At 53.1% G+C, this 15,935-nt stretch overlaps 2 protein-coding genes across 10 annotated transcripts; one reads left to right on the top strand and one right to left on the bottom strand.

The window, feature by feature from the left end:
- Positions 1–225: 225 nt before the first annotated feature.
- On the top strand, positions 226–4,679 carry LOC105466977 (RELT like 2). 5 transcript variants are annotated; one of them, XM_011716241.3, is made up of 8 exons: positions 226–363; positions 800–1,039; positions 1,436–1,501; positions 1,597–1,663; positions 2,110–2,295; positions 2,566–2,941; positions 3,056–3,089; positions 3,317–4,679. In XM_011716241.3, exons 2-7 carry the CDS (start codon positions 856–858, stop codon positions 3,086–3,088), a joined length of 912 nt encoding a protein of 303 aa, XP_011714543.1. In that variant the 5' UTR covers positions 226–363; positions 800–855; the 3' UTR covers position 3,089; positions 3,317–4,679. The 5 variants fall into 5 exon arrangements, with proteins under 5 accessions (XP_011714543.1, XP_011714540.1, XP_011714539.1 ...); XM_011716238.3 differs by having other exon boundaries at positions 2,566–3,089; XM_011716237.3 differs by having other exon boundaries at positions 237–370; positions 2,566–4,679.
- On the bottom strand, positions 1,944–14,125 carry LOC105466978 (FCH and double SH3 domains 1). Of its 5 annotated transcripts, none has more exons than XR_978564.3 (20): positions 14,018–14,125; positions 13,689–13,786; positions 13,034–13,079; positions 12,562–12,629; positions 12,077–12,218; positions 11,854–11,990; positions 11,639–11,702; positions 10,650–10,778; positions 10,075–10,197; positions 9,812–9,907; positions 9,272–9,391; positions 8,759–8,863; positions 8,445–8,606; positions 7,687–7,815; positions 7,507–7,590; positions 7,222–7,339; positions 6,867–7,087; positions 5,655–5,742; positions 3,199–4,390; positions 1,944–2,495 (listed from the first exon to the last, which is right to left on the bottom strand). XR_978564.3 is itself a non-coding variant. In XM_011716247.3 (20 exons), the coding sequence occupies exons 1-20, from the start codon at positions 14,036–14,038 to the stop codon at positions 4,152–4,154; spliced, it is 2,073 nt and encodes a 690-aa protein (XP_011714549.1). In that variant the 5' UTR covers positions 14,039–14,125; the 3' UTR covers positions 1,944–4,151. The 5 variants fall into 5 exon arrangements, 4 of the variants coding, with proteins under 4 accessions (XP_011714549.1, XP_070954374.1, XP_011714551.1 ...); XM_011716247.3 differs by having other exon boundaries at positions 1,944–4,217; positions 4,335–4,390; XM_071098273.1 differs by having other exon boundaries at positions 1,944–4,390.
- Between the last annotated feature and the right edge of the window lie 1,810 nt (positions 14,126–15,935).

The following is a 15,935-nucleotide window of genomic DNA, read 5'->3' as shown; positions in this document are numbered from 1 at the left end:
GCGCGCAGAGCTCACGCTCTCCGCCCCGCACACCTGCGCTCCGCCTCCTGGTCCTGGGCCCGCGACGGGCGAAGGCATTTGGGAAGCCAGGGCGGCTGCGGAGGCGATCTCCCTGACCCAGGGCCGGAGTTGCCCGGAGCCTGCCGCCGCTCTCAGTCAGCCCGCATCCTTCTCTGTCCTTCCCTCCCCCCGCCTGCCACGGCGCGGGTATCCGCAGCCACAGCCCGGGGCCGGTGAGGCGGCGAAGGGGGAGGGGAGGAATCAAGGGATGAGCGCCGGAAGGGCGTCGGGGGCCCCGAGCCGCACTAGGACGCCCCTGGAGCCGGAACCTGAGCAGAAGCCGGAACCAGAACCAAATCACCGGTACCGGGTGGGCCAGGTGGTCAGGGTGGGAGAAACCAAAAAGGGAGAGGGGTGCGGGAGTACTGAGAGGAGGGGGCTGCAGAGGCCTGGCTCAGGCCGGCGCGGAGGAGGTGCGGGCGCTGACTCAGGCACGATTTCTGCTGCCGCCGCCTAAGAATTCCGTCCCATCTCGTGCTGCAGTGTCCTTGGGAGGGACGGAAGCGCGAACGAGCTGGAAAGGGGAACGCTCGGGGCGTCGGGGAAGCGGGACCAGGGTCGTGGTAGAGAGCTTGCGTAGCCGCTGACCTCTTGCCTTGGGCCGTATTGACGAAACAGCACCCCTGGCCCGGACAGCTCCCTGGTTGGGTAGGGGGTGGAGCCGGACCTTAGCCGAACGTCTTAGACGTGCTTGTTTCAGATCCTGAGGACTGCATTCCTACCCCTCCCCCATTCCCAGCTGCAGCCCCCTAAACCCAGGAGGCGCCCTGGCCCGCGCTCGCCCCCCAGGGCCTCATGTCGGAACCACAGCCTGACCTGGAACCGCCCCAACATGGGCTGTATATGCTCTTCCTGCTTGTGCTGGTATTCTTCCTCATGGGCCTGGTAGGTTTCATGATCTGCCACGTGCTCAAGAAGAAGGGCTACCGCTGCCGCACGTCGAGGGGCTCCGAGCCTGACGATGCCCAGCTTCAGCCCCGTGAGTGGAGCCTGGAACCCTGGCTCAGTAAACTTTCACCCTTCTCCCCACACCTCTGCCCCTCACCTCTGCCTCCCTGACCAACAGACCCAGGCCAAATCCTGATCAAGCCTGCTCAGGAAGCTTAGTGATGCACTCTTGAGTTAGCAAGTGGGGTGACACCACTCTGAAAGCAAAACTAGAGAAGGCAGCATGGGCAGCAAGGGTCCTCTGGATGGTAGTCTTGGGCTTGCATTGGTGTCCCCATCTTTTCTGGTCCCTGAAATGCTGAGGTCCAGCATGATAGCAAGTAGGTAAAAGGGTATGTCCTAAGCAATAAATGATGGGAGCCACCAGGTAATGTTCCCCCAAAGCTGACTCATTCCTGCTTCCTTGCCAATCTCTTTCATCCTTCAGCTGAGGACGATGACATGAATGAGGACACAGTAGAGAGGATTGTTCGCTGCATCATCCAAAATGAAGGTGGGTCTAGCATAGCCCCTTGCTCCCTCCTTCTCCAACCTTCTCTTGCCCTGACCTCCACCTTCACTGACTCCCTCTTTTCCTTCTTCCCTCAGCCAATGCTGAGGCCTTGAAGGAGATGCTGGGGGACAGTGAAGGAGAAGGGACAGTGCAGCTGTCCAGGTGAGCTGGAAACAAGGGCCAGCATGACTTAGCTTGCCTTGGAGAGTATCCTCTCCTCCAGCACAATCCTCTCCCAGTCTCCTTGCATGTATGGGGTTGGGGGAAGGGCAAAGCTGGCTAACTTATAGGAAGAAAGAAGTTTTGTAGAAATCTCGATTCCTTCAAAACATCTCTCTCATCTAGATGTCATCAAACCTAACATTTACCTCTAGTGCCACTCCTTTGGGTTAAGCAATGTTCTTTTTAGCAAACAGCCCTGGGAGGAAGAACATGTGGTCACTAACATCTTAATATTGAATTTATTAGATAAAGACAAGAAAAAAATGTTGGGGCTTGGGGACATTGGGGCTTCTGGGGTTTTAAGGAGCATGCTGAAAGAACATAAGAAACAAAACATGAAGGGAAATGGAAATGTTACCCTTGCTCCCCTCCTCCCTGCTGTCCAGTGTGGATGCCACCTCCAGCCTGCAGGATGGAGCCCCCTCCCATCATCACACAGTGCACCTGGGCTCTGCAGCCCCTTGCATCCATTGCAGCCGCAGCAAGAGGCCTCCACTTGTCCGTCAGGGACGCTCCAAGGAAGGAAAAAGCCGCCCCCGGACAGGGGAGACCACTGTGTTCTCTGTGGGCAGGTGGGGCAGGTGCTCCAGGGAAAGTGAGGTTGAGGTAGGGGGCCCAATGATCAGGCACCTGATCCCAAAAGTGGGCCTTGGCTCTTTCCTCCTGGACTGTGAGCTCCAGCGGAAGTCACGCTACACAATGTGCCCCACAGTCTGAGAAGGCCTCCCCTACCTTAGGCCAGAGGGAAGTAGCCACCAAACTCAGGATGTCCCTGGTCAGAGGGGAGGGCCAAGCAGCCTCTGAGTTGTGGTCCTAAACCCCAGTGTTCCCTTCCCTCCCAGGTTCCGGGTGACACACATTGAGAAGCGCTATGGACTGCATGAACACCGTGATGGCTCCCCCACGGACAGGAGCTGGGGCTCTGGTGGGGGACAGGACCCAGGGGGTGGTCAGGGGTCTGGGGGAGGGCAGCCCAAGGCAGGGATGCCTGCCATGGAGAGGCTGCCCCCTGAGAGGCCACAGCCCCAGGTCCTAGCCAGCCCCCCAGTACAGAATGGAGGACTCAGGGACAGCAGCCTAGCCCCTTGTGCACTTGAAGGGAACCCCAGAGCTTCTGCAGAGCCAACACTGAGGGACAGAGGGAGGGGCCCAAGCCCAGGGCTGCCCACTCAAGAGGCAAATGGGCAGCAAAGCAAACCGGACACTTCCGATCACCAGGTAGGAAAACACAGCCAGGACTGTACTGGGCTGGGCTCTTATTGCTCTCTACTCTGGGGGGGCACTGATATGACCTACTCCTGTTCTCTCGTTGACCCCTCCCCTTTCTCCCAGGTGTCTCTACCACGGGGAGCAGGGGGTATGTGAGGTGAGTCTGCCTGAGCCCTAAATGAGGTAATCTCATCTTCCCATCACCTACTTAAACTACTTAAGCCTTTCAGCTCCCTGAACCCCCAGAGTATAAACTGCAGGCTTACCCTTTGCTATAAATCCCTTGGTTTGGTGGTGGAGGTAGGGAAGGTCCTGCAGCCCCAGGGGAAAAGCTGGATACAGCCTGAACAGGAAGCAATACTGTTACTCTTCCTCTTCTCCAAGTCTCCTTCTTCATTGTGCTGATGGACTACCAGCTGGCAGGGCCAGGGTGTGGGTGGGCGTGAAGGCCCTCCCCTCCACTGGACAGCACTGCCCCCCAGCTGAGGGACCAGCTCAACTTCTACCTGGAGTTACACGGTCTCAGGCTGGGGGCCTCAGGAGAGGTCATGGCCCCTCAGTCTCTTCTCCTTCCCCTGCCTGCAACAGGCTGCCTGACCCGCCTTCCCCAACACCTCGCTCCATATAATAGAGCGTGGCAGCTGGGAGCAGGCCCCTGCCCCTGGTGGGCCCCTAAAGCAATAGCACCATAGGCCCCCTGCCCTCTTAGCACAAGAGGCCCAGGCCCTGGCCTGGCCTTCGTGCCCTTTATTCATTGTCAATAAATCCGCTCAGACCATTACAGCTGCTTCGCATCCTGGCTCCAGCGCCTTCTGATCCCCAAGGCCTGTTCCTCTCCCCAGCCTAACCCCAGTGACCCTGGCATCCAGAGTGGGGTGGGTCACGGAGCCAGGGTGGGGAAAGAGGTGGGCCAGAACCACTAGAGACTTTGATGGATGGTTTCCAGCCCCAGAGATTTCAGGCATTTCACCACCCTAGATAGGGTGATGGCAGAAGAGAAAGGAGTAGTTCCAGTCCTAGAGATGATAGGACAATGGGAAAAAAAGGAGTGGGCTCCAGTCCCAGAAATGGGAAGGGGCAAGTTTCTACCCTTGGAGGTGAGGGTGGAAATAGGGAGATTCCAGGTTTTGACTGTGTTGCTCTGGATCATTGAGGGTGTGGTCTGACAGCTTGAAGATAGGGACAGCAGCATCACCGGGGGTCAAGGATTCCCTGGCCTTCAGGTGAGGGGATCTGGGTGGCCAGGATCCGGGGCTTTAGCCGGCGGGGGAGGTGGTGGACGCATCTGTAGGGAACACACAGTTAGTGCTCCAGAGTCCTCCCTTAAGGGTATACCAGACAAAACAGGACTGATTGGAATAACCCCTCTACATACAATCTCCTCCAAGGCAAGGGCCCTTACCGGCCTGAGTCGAGGTACCATCATGTCCAGGAGCCCAGGGAAGTCCAGGGCTTTGTCTGGAAATAAGAACCACAAGTCAGTCTTCAGACTTTGTTTTGTTCAATGCTGTATCTCCAGCACTTAGGAAAGTGGCATTCTATAAATATTTGCTAAATTAATGGTCACCATCCTAGACCATAAAATCCATCACTCTATCCACTGTCCTCAACATTTATTGGGTAACTGCTGTATAATCAGCTCTGCTCAAGGTATAAAACAAAGGCAGATAGGATACATAGCGCTCCTACCCCCAGTGGCTGTCAAGAAACCAATAATGAAACATCAATAAACACAATAAATGACTAAGTGCTAAGTCATGCAAAGTGAACTTGGGGTGGTGGAGATGATGGTAACTCCAGGGAGGGAGACTCTTTGTGGACAAGGTGGGAGTACCAGAAGGTTTTAGAAAAGGCAGGCATTCCACAGCCATTAAAAAGAATGAAATCATGTCGTCTGTAGCAACATGAGTGGAGTTGGATGCCATTATCCTAAATGAACTAACTCAGAAACAGAAAACCAAATATTACATGTTCTCACTTATAAGTGGGAGCTAAACAACAGCTACACATGGACATAGAGATGGAAATAACAGACTCCCAGGACTCCAAAGGAGGCAAAGGTAGGAATCGAGGCAGGGGTGAGGGTTGAAAAATTACCTATCAGGTACAATGTTCACTATTTGAGTAACAGGTACACTAGAAGCCCAATCTCCACTAGTATGCAGTATATCCATATGACAAACAAGCACATGTACCTCCTGAATCTAAAATAAATAATAATAAAATAAAACTGCTATAGACATTTAAAAAAGAAAAAAAAGTGGGCATCAGAAAAAATGATACAAAGCTAGGTATCTGGACACTAGGAGCAAAAGGTACATATTGGGAGGACACCATGAGAGAACTTAGCTAATTTTTAAAATAGTGACTGAATACTTACTGTGTGCCAGACACAATGCTGTGTAGTCCACAGGCATCTTTTTTAACTCTCATAACAATTCAATGAGCTAGTACCTTTTCCTTACCTCATAAAGAACATAAACTGAGGCCCAGACAGGTTCAGAATCCCACCTCGAGTCACACACTTGGAAATGACAGAGCGGGATCTGAACCAGTCAGCCTGGCTCCAGAGCCCAGGCAAGTGCTCTCCACCAAGCTGCAATAGACCTTATTGCAAGATGCCTGAGGGCATGGAGAGGACCAGACCATGACCTGGGAGTCCAAGCTTCCTCCTTCTTCCTTATCTGTTAGCCTCCCAGGGCTCCCAATTCCTTCCACTCACCCCCAGGCAGGACAGGTGCAGGGGGCCCATCCAACACAGAGGTAGGTGCAGGTGGGGAGAAGCTGGGAGGAGAAGGGGACGGCAGCATCTGGAGGTGGGGTGGGCACACAGTTATTCCTGGCACGTGGGGAGGTTTTACCAGCTTTTCCTCTCATCCCATCTTCAGTTCCTTCCTCATCACTTCCCAACACAGGAAGTGGCCAAATGTTTGCATTAAGATGGGGGGGTGTAGCTGACAGATATTCAACAGTCAATATGTATTGAATGCTTATGTATACTATGTCTCAAGTGTTCTACTAGCACTTCACATGTACTAATTCATTCAATCCTCACCAGTACCCCATGAGGTAGGCATTTTTATTAATATGACTCCTGTGTTAGAAGTGAGACCCAGGTTAAGCCAGGTCCAAAATCATAGAGCCAGTTATTGGCAGAGTGCTGGCTAGAACCCAGGTCTCCTGACGCCCACTCCTATTCTCTTTCTGCTGTATGTATATACATTATAACAATAGGTATCTTATATTGAAACACCTTCTGCATTCCACTACACTAAAGGCTTTGCCTCGGCCAGGCATGGTGGCTTGCACCTGTAATCCCAGCACATTGGGAGGCCAAGGCAGGCGGATGACCTGAGGTCAGGAGTTCGAGACCAGCCTGACCAACATGGAGAAACCCTGTATCCACTAAAAATAGGAAATTGGCTGGGCGTGGCGGCACGCGCCTGTAATCCCATCTACTAGAGGGGCTGATACAGGAGAATTGCTTGAACCCGGGAGGTGGAGGTTGCGGGGAGCCGAGATCACCCCATTGCACTCCAGCCTGGGCAACAAGAGCGAAACTCCGTCTCAAAAAAAAAGGGGGGGGGCTTTACCTCGATTATCTCTAATTATGACAGTGAGCCTGCTAAAGTAGGTATTATCCCCATTTTACATGTGAAGAAACAAGCTCAGAGAGATTAAATCATTGCCCAAGTTATACAATAGAAATTTGAACTCAGATCTATCCAGCACTAAAGTAGGACCCCCAAACTCCTATGAAGGCTGCCTTGGTTTCCCTTTCCCCTGCCCACCCATAGGAGATGGGGAGGCCCAGGCCACTACAGGAGGTAAACCTGGGGAGCAGAGGGGGCATTAAAATGAATATGAGGCTTTACTGGGGTGGAAGGGTCAACCCAGAGGTGCCTGGGTAGTTCAGGGAGAAGGTAAGCCTCACCTGTTCAGGGTCAGAGAGTTCAGGTGGCCCTGGGGGACCAAGCAGCTCTTCCACCAGCAGTGAGGGGAAGACCCCAACATGGCCCCCAAATTCTCCCCTCCAGAAGCCGTCATCTACTCCATCTTGGGCCCGGGGCAGCAGACGGATGAGCGCCCCCTCAGGGAAGCTCAGCTCCTCTGCACTCTGTCCGGTGTAGCTGTACAGGGCCCGTGCCAGGAATGCTACAGAGGCCCAGGAGAAACGGTGAGAGGGAGGTGGGTGGCAGTGCCCCAGGACCGTGACACCCCAGGGCTACAACCCCTAACAATTCTTCACCATACCCAGGGTCCCCTAACCCCAAATTTCCCTTTCTTACCTTTGGGCTCTGCCCCAGAGGGATTGTCACTGTCTTGGCCGCTCTCTGGGAGGGAGAGGTCCGGGAAGTTGAGATACCGCTCAGGGACAAAGCCTACCTCACCGTGCTGGTTCCGAGCCTGCTCACCCAGCAATGTGAACAGATATTAGATTTACCTCAGCAGTCCATGACCCTGGCTCTCCTCTACTCAGGCTTCTAGCTTTGCCTAGAAGGGTCCATGGGGGCCACAGAGAAGTCCCTCCTACTGCCCCCAACCCAAGGTCAGAGCCCAGGGTCCATACCCACCTTGACCCATTCGTCAGCATCTCCCTCCTCTATGACCTCCAGCCACTCACCCTCCGTGATTGTCAGCTCATCCTCATGCCCTGCCTGGGCCACACACGAAGGATTCAGGACTTGGCTGTCCCTGACCCTTGCCCATCAAAGGTCCCCACCCCCATCAAAGGTCCCCACCCCCATTCATACCTGATAGCGAAATACCACATGTGCAGGGCAGGGGAGGGGCCTAGTGGCCAGGGCTTGGGGGGCAGGCTCCTCAAAGAGCTCTCCTGTCTCCTCACATTCCTCAAAGTCAGAAAGCTCAGCATCCTCAGCCTAGAGGGGCAAAGAACAGACCTCATATGGGGCCCGCTCTCAAGCACTGGTTCTATCTCCCACTCTTCCATCTTTCCCATAAAGGACACCATGGATCCCCCTCCAAGGTAGTTGCACCCATCCACTTACCATGTATACAACCACAGTCACCACAGAGTAGGATAATAACAACAGTAATAGCAGAGTTACAGCAATTGAGTGCATACTATGTGCCAAGCACAATGCAAAGTATCTTGTATATATTGTCTCATTTAATCTTCATAATGACCCAGTGCTAATAGTTTTGCACAACTATTAACCTCACTTTATTTATGAGGAAACTGGGGTTCAGAAAAGTTAAGTCACTTTTCGAGATTGCACAGCTCATAAGTGGAGTGGCTGGTACTCAAAGCCCTTACAGATTGCCCCAGAACCCTACTTCTTAATCATTCTATTATGCTCATAATAAAAATTTACTGAGGATTCTATGCCAGAAATTATGTAAAGAATGATATATGAATGATTTCACTTAAACCTCACAATAACCCTTTGAGTTAGGCACAACTGTGATTCCAGTTTTATAGGGTTTGCGTTCCACTGGAGTTTTTCACTTCTAAGTAAGGATGGGTAGTGTCAGGGGAGGAGCTCACGGTTGGAGAGAGGTCCCTCTGGGACAGCCGAGCCTCGCTGAGACGTCGCTCCTGCTCTACCTCATCCTGGGCCTGGGTCATGGCTGGCTTCAGCCAGCGCTGCACATCGAGGCCAGCCCCCTGCAGCAGAGTCAGCCGGGCAGCCCCCTTCACCTGGCTCACCTGGCATAGGGAGGAAGGAAGTTAGTGGAACCTGGCTGATGGCAGTGTCTACTCTCTGCTTCTCCCTTCCCTCCTTCCCACCATCAGAAAGAGTAGAGGGAGTGGGGCTTGCCTGAGAAGGTGAGATCTCTAACCTCAGGGGTGTGCCTCACCTGTGCCCGGCGGATGCTCTCTCGCACTTCCTGTAACCTCTGTTCTATGCCTGGAGCCTCCCGTTCTGAAGCCTGCTGCCGCCTCTGCTCCAGTCGCTGCAGTACCTGGTTGGGAAGGCAGAGAACAGGGGTGGGTGGAAATACTGTGGGGCATGACTTACTACAGGACTGGTACTTTGCTAGTTGTATCACATACATTATGTCATTTAATCTTCCCTATGAGGTGGGCGCTATTATTGGCCCTACTTTAGTGATGAGGAAATTGAAGTCCAGAGAGGTTACGTCACTCCCTTACCCGGGGTTACAGAACTAGGAAGCAACAGAAGAGAATTTGAACCTATGTGGGTCTAGCTCCAAAAACTGTTCTTAACTATTGTGCCACACTGTTACCTTACAATACCTTTCCCTCCCCTCTGTAGCTCCATGACACCCTCAATGGCTCCAAGATCCCCTCTCTCAGCTCTTCTTGCTGAGACAAGAAGGTGCACATGACACCTGTGCCCCCCACCTCACCCGATGCCCATGGTTCTGGATCTTGTAGTCACGGGCAGCTCGGCTGGTCAAGCGCTGAACCTCTTTCTCCAGGCCACTCTCGCCAGCCATGCTTTCTGCTCCCCACTCCAGGGCACACACCTGAATGGGTCAGGGGGTGCTGTGAGGAGGACCTGAGGCTGCTCCTTCTCTCCAGTTCCCTCCTTTTTCCACTCTGTCTTGACCTCCAAGGACAAGGACAAAGAGGAAGGGGCACATGCCTATGGCCATGGATACAGGTAATGTGGACACAGAGATACAGAGCTTCAGAAATGGGATCCAGGTCGAGGGACAGAGGTAGAATGAAGAAGATGGTGCAGTCAAGTGACTGAAAGGTGGCCTGAGGTGTGTTTTTTGTGTGTGTGTGTCCTGGTGGGAGGGAGGTGAGTTGGAATTCTGAAACCCCCTCTCCATGGTGTAACACTCACTAAGTTAACGTAAAGACAAGGATAATGGAGGAGGAGGCCTAAATCATAGTCCCCTTTATATGTGGCCTGGTTCCAACAAGCAGGAAGGTCTCACCTGATCAGTCCCTGCTGGCTGAAACTGCTGAGGTGGGGTGGGGGAAAATACACCAGGCTCCTTAAGAAACAGCTTCAGGTCTTGCTCCCAGCTTACCTAGGGGTTGGGAAAAGTCAAAGTCACTCATTCACTGGCTCACTCTCCAACCCTGTTCCTAACACTTCTTGGAAGAAAAAGGACAATGTGTGAAGGAAAGAGGGCTGCACTGGGAGGGAAGGGTAAAAAGGATCCCTAGGGAAGCTCTTAGAGGCCACAGCCCTCACCTGGGAGGTTGTCTGCTCCCCACGGTGGGCATGCTCCAGGACGACCTCTGCGGCTTCCAGCTCAGTGCGGCTGAGGGAGGTCAAGGGGTCCCTCAAGTGTTCTGACAGCTCACTGACAAGGGCCTAGAAAGAACCCCAAGATACTAACACCACCCTTCCCCCAGATCTCTACTGTAAAATAGGCTCGTTCCAGATTTGACAGGTGATGGTCATGAGATATAGGAAGGAGGGAAGAAGACATTCTTCATGAGAAAGGCCCTCGTGTGCAGAGCCTTTAAAGTATGTTTAAAACATACTTTAACATCCATTCTCTCCTTTGAGCCCAACTAGTGTTATAAGATAGGCAGAGAAAGGGTCATCCCTGATGAGGAATCTGGGGTTCAGAAGGGTTACGTGTACTGTACAATGCCATGCAGCCAGCTAGGAGCAGAACCAGAGCCCATGTATGTATCATCTACCCACTGTAAGCAGACAAGATCCCCTGCACCGCCCAGTGTCATGGGGATCAAGAAGCAAGGGGGAGGTCCTCCTTTCCCTCCCTGCTGAGGGACAGGGGTGTTTGGGTTAAGACTGGCCTTGAGCAGAGCTGGCAGTTCCTCCTGGTAGTAATGGTCGAGGTGGGCATTGGTAGCCACCAAAGTAAGCAGGTACTCATTGCGGGCGGCTTGCAGCTGCTGGGAGTACTGGGCTGACTGGGCGGACAGCTAGGAGAGTAAACTGATGTCAATAGGAAGCCCTAGACCCCTTGAGTCCTTCCAAGACCAATTGAGAAGCCAGATCCAGAATGGATTCTCACATTATTGAGTGCTTACTATGTGCCTGGCACTACACTAAAAATGTTGCATACTCACAACTCCTGCTCAAAATCCTCTAGTGCCTTCTGCACGCATTTAAAATAAAATCCACTGTTCCTTACCACGGTCCACCAGGTTCAATATGAGCTGACCCCCACAACCTCTCTAACGTCTTTTCAAGTGCTTGTTCCCTTGCTCACAGTACTCCAGCCATACTGGCCTTCTCTCAATTCCTCGAGCCTACGAAGTTATTCCTACCTCAGAGCCTTTGCACTCATCATTTCTTCTCTCTGGAATGTTCTTCCTTTAGATCTTTGCAAGGCCAGCTCCTTCTTGACAATTAGGCCACCTATTCAGAGAGGCCTCCCTCTAAATTCTACCCCCTTGTTATTCTTTATCATAGTACCTTGTTTTATTTTCATCTTAATCTAAGTATTTATTTGCTGTCTGTCTCTCTTAACCAGACTGTGAGGGCAGGAACTCTGTTGGTAGTGTTCTCCACTTATCCATAGTGTCTAGAACAGTGCCTAGTACCTGCAGATCCTCAATAAATGCATATTAAAGGACTGAAAAAGAAGGGTATTCTTTCCATTTTATAGAAGAAAATAAGGCTCAGAGAGATGAAGTAAATTAACCAAGGTCACCCACCCAGGAAGTAGGAGAGCCTGGATTCAACCCAGTCTTTCATACTTATGCACCTAGGTTCCAAACCACTAGACTACTCTGCCCTTCTCTTCCCTGCCCCACACTCATGCCCTCATCCCTCGAACCTTGGTGCTCAGTTTCTGGAGACTGGTCCGAGAGTGGAAGATCCCATGGTCACTTCGGTTTAGCCTGTGCAGATGAGGGAAAGGAGTCAGACCCACCCCAAGTGAGAGAATATGAGATCAGAGTCAGGCCCTGCTTTGGTGACTTGGCTCCACCCCTACACAGCCCCACCTCCCTGTTCCCCCACCTTGGGCTTCCTCACTCTACATGACCCCACCTGGCCTGGACGTCAGCTGCCTTCTCCTGTGCCAAGGCCCACACACGTTCCCGCTGCCCATACAGCTTCCGACTTCGGCTCAGCTCCCGGACAGACTGCAGCACCTCGGCCTGCGCCCTCTGGAGGTTCTCTGTTCCCTATTGGGATGCATACACAAAGTCCTGACCTAGACCACCTTTGGTCCCAAGCCAGCTCTTCCTTCACCCCATCCTCTGAGCCATACCTTCCTAAGCACCTGCTCCTTGGCGCTCCGCCCTGTGCCCCCTGCTAGGTCACGGTATCGGTCGGACGCCTGGAGCCGGGTTTGGCCCCCAGCCACGGTGGCATCCAGCAGGCAGCGCCAGGCACCGAACACTGTCCTGCCCCTCCCCAGAGAAGGTCTGTGTTGAGGAGGAGAGCACTCCACAGCTTCATGAGACCACCCCCGCCCCCTGACCAACACCATGGGAGACAGAGTGCTTTCCCATCCTCCCTTGTCTATAAGCCCATCAATCGATCAGCCCATTAGCTCAGCCACAAGCCTCACTCCTGCCCTCCACCCCACCCACAGTGTCCTTGCTGGGTCAGCTCCTCTGCTGCTGCTGTGTCAGCTCTACCTACAGCTCACGTGCCCTCCCCACTTGCTAGGCCTTCATCTCCACAGGCTCCTGGGGCTGAGCTCCCCATCACTTTTTGGTCCCTGTGGCCCGCCCCCTCCATAGGGCCCACCTGCTGTCCATCTCGCCGCTCCGGTGCCCTTCCCTCTTCAGGAATGGGCCAGCCAGTTTCTGGAGTGCCTGGTGAAAAAGCCATCACAGAACCAAGTTCCCTTTCAAAGACCCACCCCAACTGGGAGAATATGAGATCAGAGTATAATCATACCATCCTTTGGGTATATTATGTGCCACTTGCTTTGCTAAATGCCTTATAGTCATTAATTCGTATAATCCTTACAACAACCCTACATGAAGGTAAGGTATTATTTTTATTCCCATTTTACAGAGAAAGAAACTGAGGTCAAGAAAGGTTAACTAACTGGTCCAAGGCCATATGGCTATAACTACACAACAGGGATCTGACACCAGTCTGCTTGACTCTAGGCATCTGCTCTTGACCACAATAGGGATAGATATGGACAGACATTACTGGTGATATAAAGGAGACTGGAACAAGAGGTAAGGTACAGAAAAAAGTCCCATACCTGCCCATACTCCCGTTCAATGGCTGCCCTCTGCTTGCTGTAGGATCTGCGGAGATTGCAGGTGGGGGATAAGGTTATGTTTGGGCATGTTCTCCCATCCTCAGTCCTCTACTCTGGGCAGGAAGAAGACGGGGGAGCCAGGTTCCTAGAGCGTAACTGCACCCAGAGGGAATGGGACTGATGGGAGTCCTTGAGATCACCTCAGGCAGCCGCAACACAGGAAACCCTCACCTTACTGCCCTGGGCCCCAGCAGGATCCTCCCCAACCCAGAGGTTCATCTGTGGGCTTAGAGGTGAAGATTGATGGGGGCCTGGGTACGACGTCTGCCAGCCTTCCAACAGGTCTGGAAGAGGGAGAGGGATTCTGCTCTAAGGTTGATTGTAGGGTTGGGGGCAGTAGTGTGGAGTCAAGGGCTTTGAGGGAGAGTTCCTGTGTTTATGTGGGGGGGGAGCTGTGGGGGGGGGAGCTGTGGGGGGGTTAGGTTGGGGAGCATTCCTATCCAGTATCTGGAGAGGCCAAGCCTAGGGTGAGGGCTGTGGATGGGTCGGCTGGGGAGCTCTTGACCCCTGTTCCTCCACCCCGGCAGATGTATGTTGGGGAGAAGTGGCGCACAACGACGAAGGTGAGTGTAAATGAAGAGGGTTAGGGGGCTACCTGATGTCCTCCAGCAGATCCGCCTCCCTTTGCTGCCGGGTCTGAAGGATGCTCAGCTGTTCCAGGAAGCGAAGCTTCACCTCCTGGGCCGGCTTCACCTGCGGGGGCAAGGAGAGGATGAAGACCCCGGGCACAAGGACCTAAAAAACACTCCGCGCAGGGAGCGGTGAGGGGGCGGGGCCAGGGAGGGGCTGAGCTCTTTCCTCTGTTACTTCTGGTTTGGGGTCTGATCCCTTCCGACTTCCCGTCTCCCACCCCAAGTCGGGTGCCCCCTTAGCTCCGTCCGTTCCCCCAGCCCGCCAGGAGTCCCCATTCAGGAGCAAGCTCACTTTTCGGGGCGGTGGCTGCATCTCCGCTCCAGCAAGGCGGCCAGCGACTGGACTCCGGAACTCGGGGAAGCCCCGCCCACTGTGGAGCCCCGCCCCAGGCCAGGCCAGGCCCCGCCCTCTGCCCGCCCACGACTTGTCCGGCGACTGCGCAGGGCGCGGAAGCGAGACCGGGCAGCAAAGAAAATAAACCTGTTACTGCTGCGAATACCCCGGAAGGGTCCGGGCGGCGGGGCGGACGCAGCGTCCGCTGGGCGGTGGGGAGAACCCCAGGCATCTGAGTCAAGACGCCTTGAGTTCTATTTGTAGTGTATCCACTGATTCAGCCTGTAATTATTGATAATTATTCATTTGCATATGTAGATCACCAGTCCCCGAGCTAATGATGAGGAATTCAATGTGTGACCAGGGAAACTGAGTCACTGGGCACCTGAGCAAAGATGCATCTGACGAAGAGAGGGCTGGTCCCAGACCTTTTCCTAATTCCCGCTTAACTGGAAAAGCCAGCGTGAGCAGGGTGAGAAAGATGCCTAGATCCAGGAAGGAACCAGGCCCAAAGGTAAAAAGTCTGGGCCCCACTGAAAAGTAAACGATACCAGTGAGTCGGCGAGAGCTGGGAGATGCGCAGGAAGCCCCTGCCATCTTTAGGATCTTCCGGCCCTAGCACTGCTTTCTGAGGAGCCTCTCCCCCATTCCTCATCCTCCTCACCGAAGCTCCTTTGGCTCAGGCACCTGTCCCAGTAACCCTGACATGGTTCAAAACTCCAGATTCACACTCCAACTCCCCACTGACACCTCTGCTAGTGTATCTAATAGGAACCTCAACTTTTAAAGCTTTTATTTATTTATTTATTTATTTTTGAGACGGAGTCTCGCTCTGTTGCCCAGGCTGGAGTGTAGTGGCTGGATCTCAGCTCACTGCAAGCTCCGCTTCCCGGGTTTACCCCATTCTCCTGCCTCAGCCTCCGGAGTAGCTGGGACTATAGGCGCTCGCCACCATGCCCGGCTAGTTTTTTGTATTTTTTTAGTAGAGATGGGGTTTCACCGTGTTAGCCAGGATGGTCTCGATCTCCTGACCTCGTGATCCGCCCGTCTCGGCCTCCCAAAGTACTGGGATTACAGGCTTGAGCCACCCCACCCGGCTAAAGCTTTTAAAGCTCCTTCAACGTGATCCTCCCCCGGTAACGTTTTAAATGGCACTGAATTTCCTCCAGTTAGTTAAGCCAGAAACCCAGAGTCAGTGTGCCTTCTCCTACTCCTACATTCTATCCATCAGTAGGTCCTACAGGTTCTATTTCAGACAACAATAAGCAAACAAAAACCTCTTGATCCACTTCCCTCAATTTCCAAGACCACTATCCTAGTCCAAGCCCTCATTATTAGACTTCTGGTCTAATATCTGGTCTCCTTACTTCCACACTTCCCCCACCCCAACCCACTGTTCACACAGCAGAGTGATCAACCTTTTTTTCTTTTTTAAAGGGAAATAAGATCTCATCATTTACTTGCTTAAAATGCAATTGCTTCAGAATAAAATCCAAATAGAATCCATGGCCTTCAAGGGTATGCATGGAAGACCCTGCTGGTCTTTCTTACTTCAGCCTGTACTCTCCTCCCACTGTCCGCTCACTGTGCTCCAGTCTCCTTGCTGTTCCCTCAGTAGACCAAGTACCTTCCAGTGCAGAGCGTTCTTCATGCCCGCTTTCTTTCTCCAGAATCTCTTCCTTCCAGCATTCCACCTGTCTCTTCCAACAGCTTCTTTCCCTTTGCAACTCTTCACAGATGCCTTCCCCATCCACCCAGTCCAAAGGCCATTTCCACAATCACTTTTTTTTTTTTTTTTTTTTTTGAGACGGAGTCTCGCTCTGTTGCCAGACTGCAGTGCAATGGTGCCATCTCGGCTCACTGCAACCTCCGCCTC

This window comes from Macaca nemestrina, chromosome 6 (genome assembly GCF_043159975.1).
Source record: "Macaca nemestrina isolate mMacNem1 chromosome 6, mMacNem.hap1, whole genome shotgun sequence".
Taxonomy (NCBI): Eukaryota; Metazoa; Chordata; class Mammalia; order Primates; family Cercopithecidae; genus Macaca; species Macaca nemestrina.
Note: the sequence above shows the minus strand (reverse complement) of the source record. Positions and strands in the feature narration are given on the sequence as shown.

What these genes read in the sequence shown, in the direction of transcription:
- LOC105466978 (XM_071098273.1), bottom strand. Translation starts at nt 14,038, where the DNA reads ATGCAGCCACCGCCCCGAAAA. An exon ending in TTGAACGGGAGTATGGGCAG is followed by an intron (nt 12,630 to 13,033) that starts GTATGGGACTTT and finishes CTTTTTCACCAG; the next exon opens with GCACTCCAGAAACTGGCTGG. An exon ending in AACTCTCTGACCCTGAACAG is followed by an intron (nt 5,743 to 6,866) that starts GTGAGGCTTACC and finishes CCCCACCTCCAG; the next exon opens with ATGCTGCCGTCCCCTTCTCC.
- LOC105466977 (XM_011716238.3), top strand. Translation starts at nt 856, where the DNA reads ATGTCGGAACCACAGCCTGACCTGGAACCGCCCCAACATGGGCTGTAT. An exon ending in CGATGCCCAGCTTCAGCCCC is followed by an intron (nt 1,040 to 1,435) that starts GTGAGTGGAGCC and finishes TTCATCCTTCAG; the next exon opens with CTGAGGACGATGACATGAAT. An exon ending in CTGCATCATCCAAAATGAAG is followed by an intron (nt 1,502 to 1,596) that starts GTGGGTCTAGCA and finishes TTCTTCCCTCAG; the next exon opens with CCAATGCTGAGGCCTTGAAG.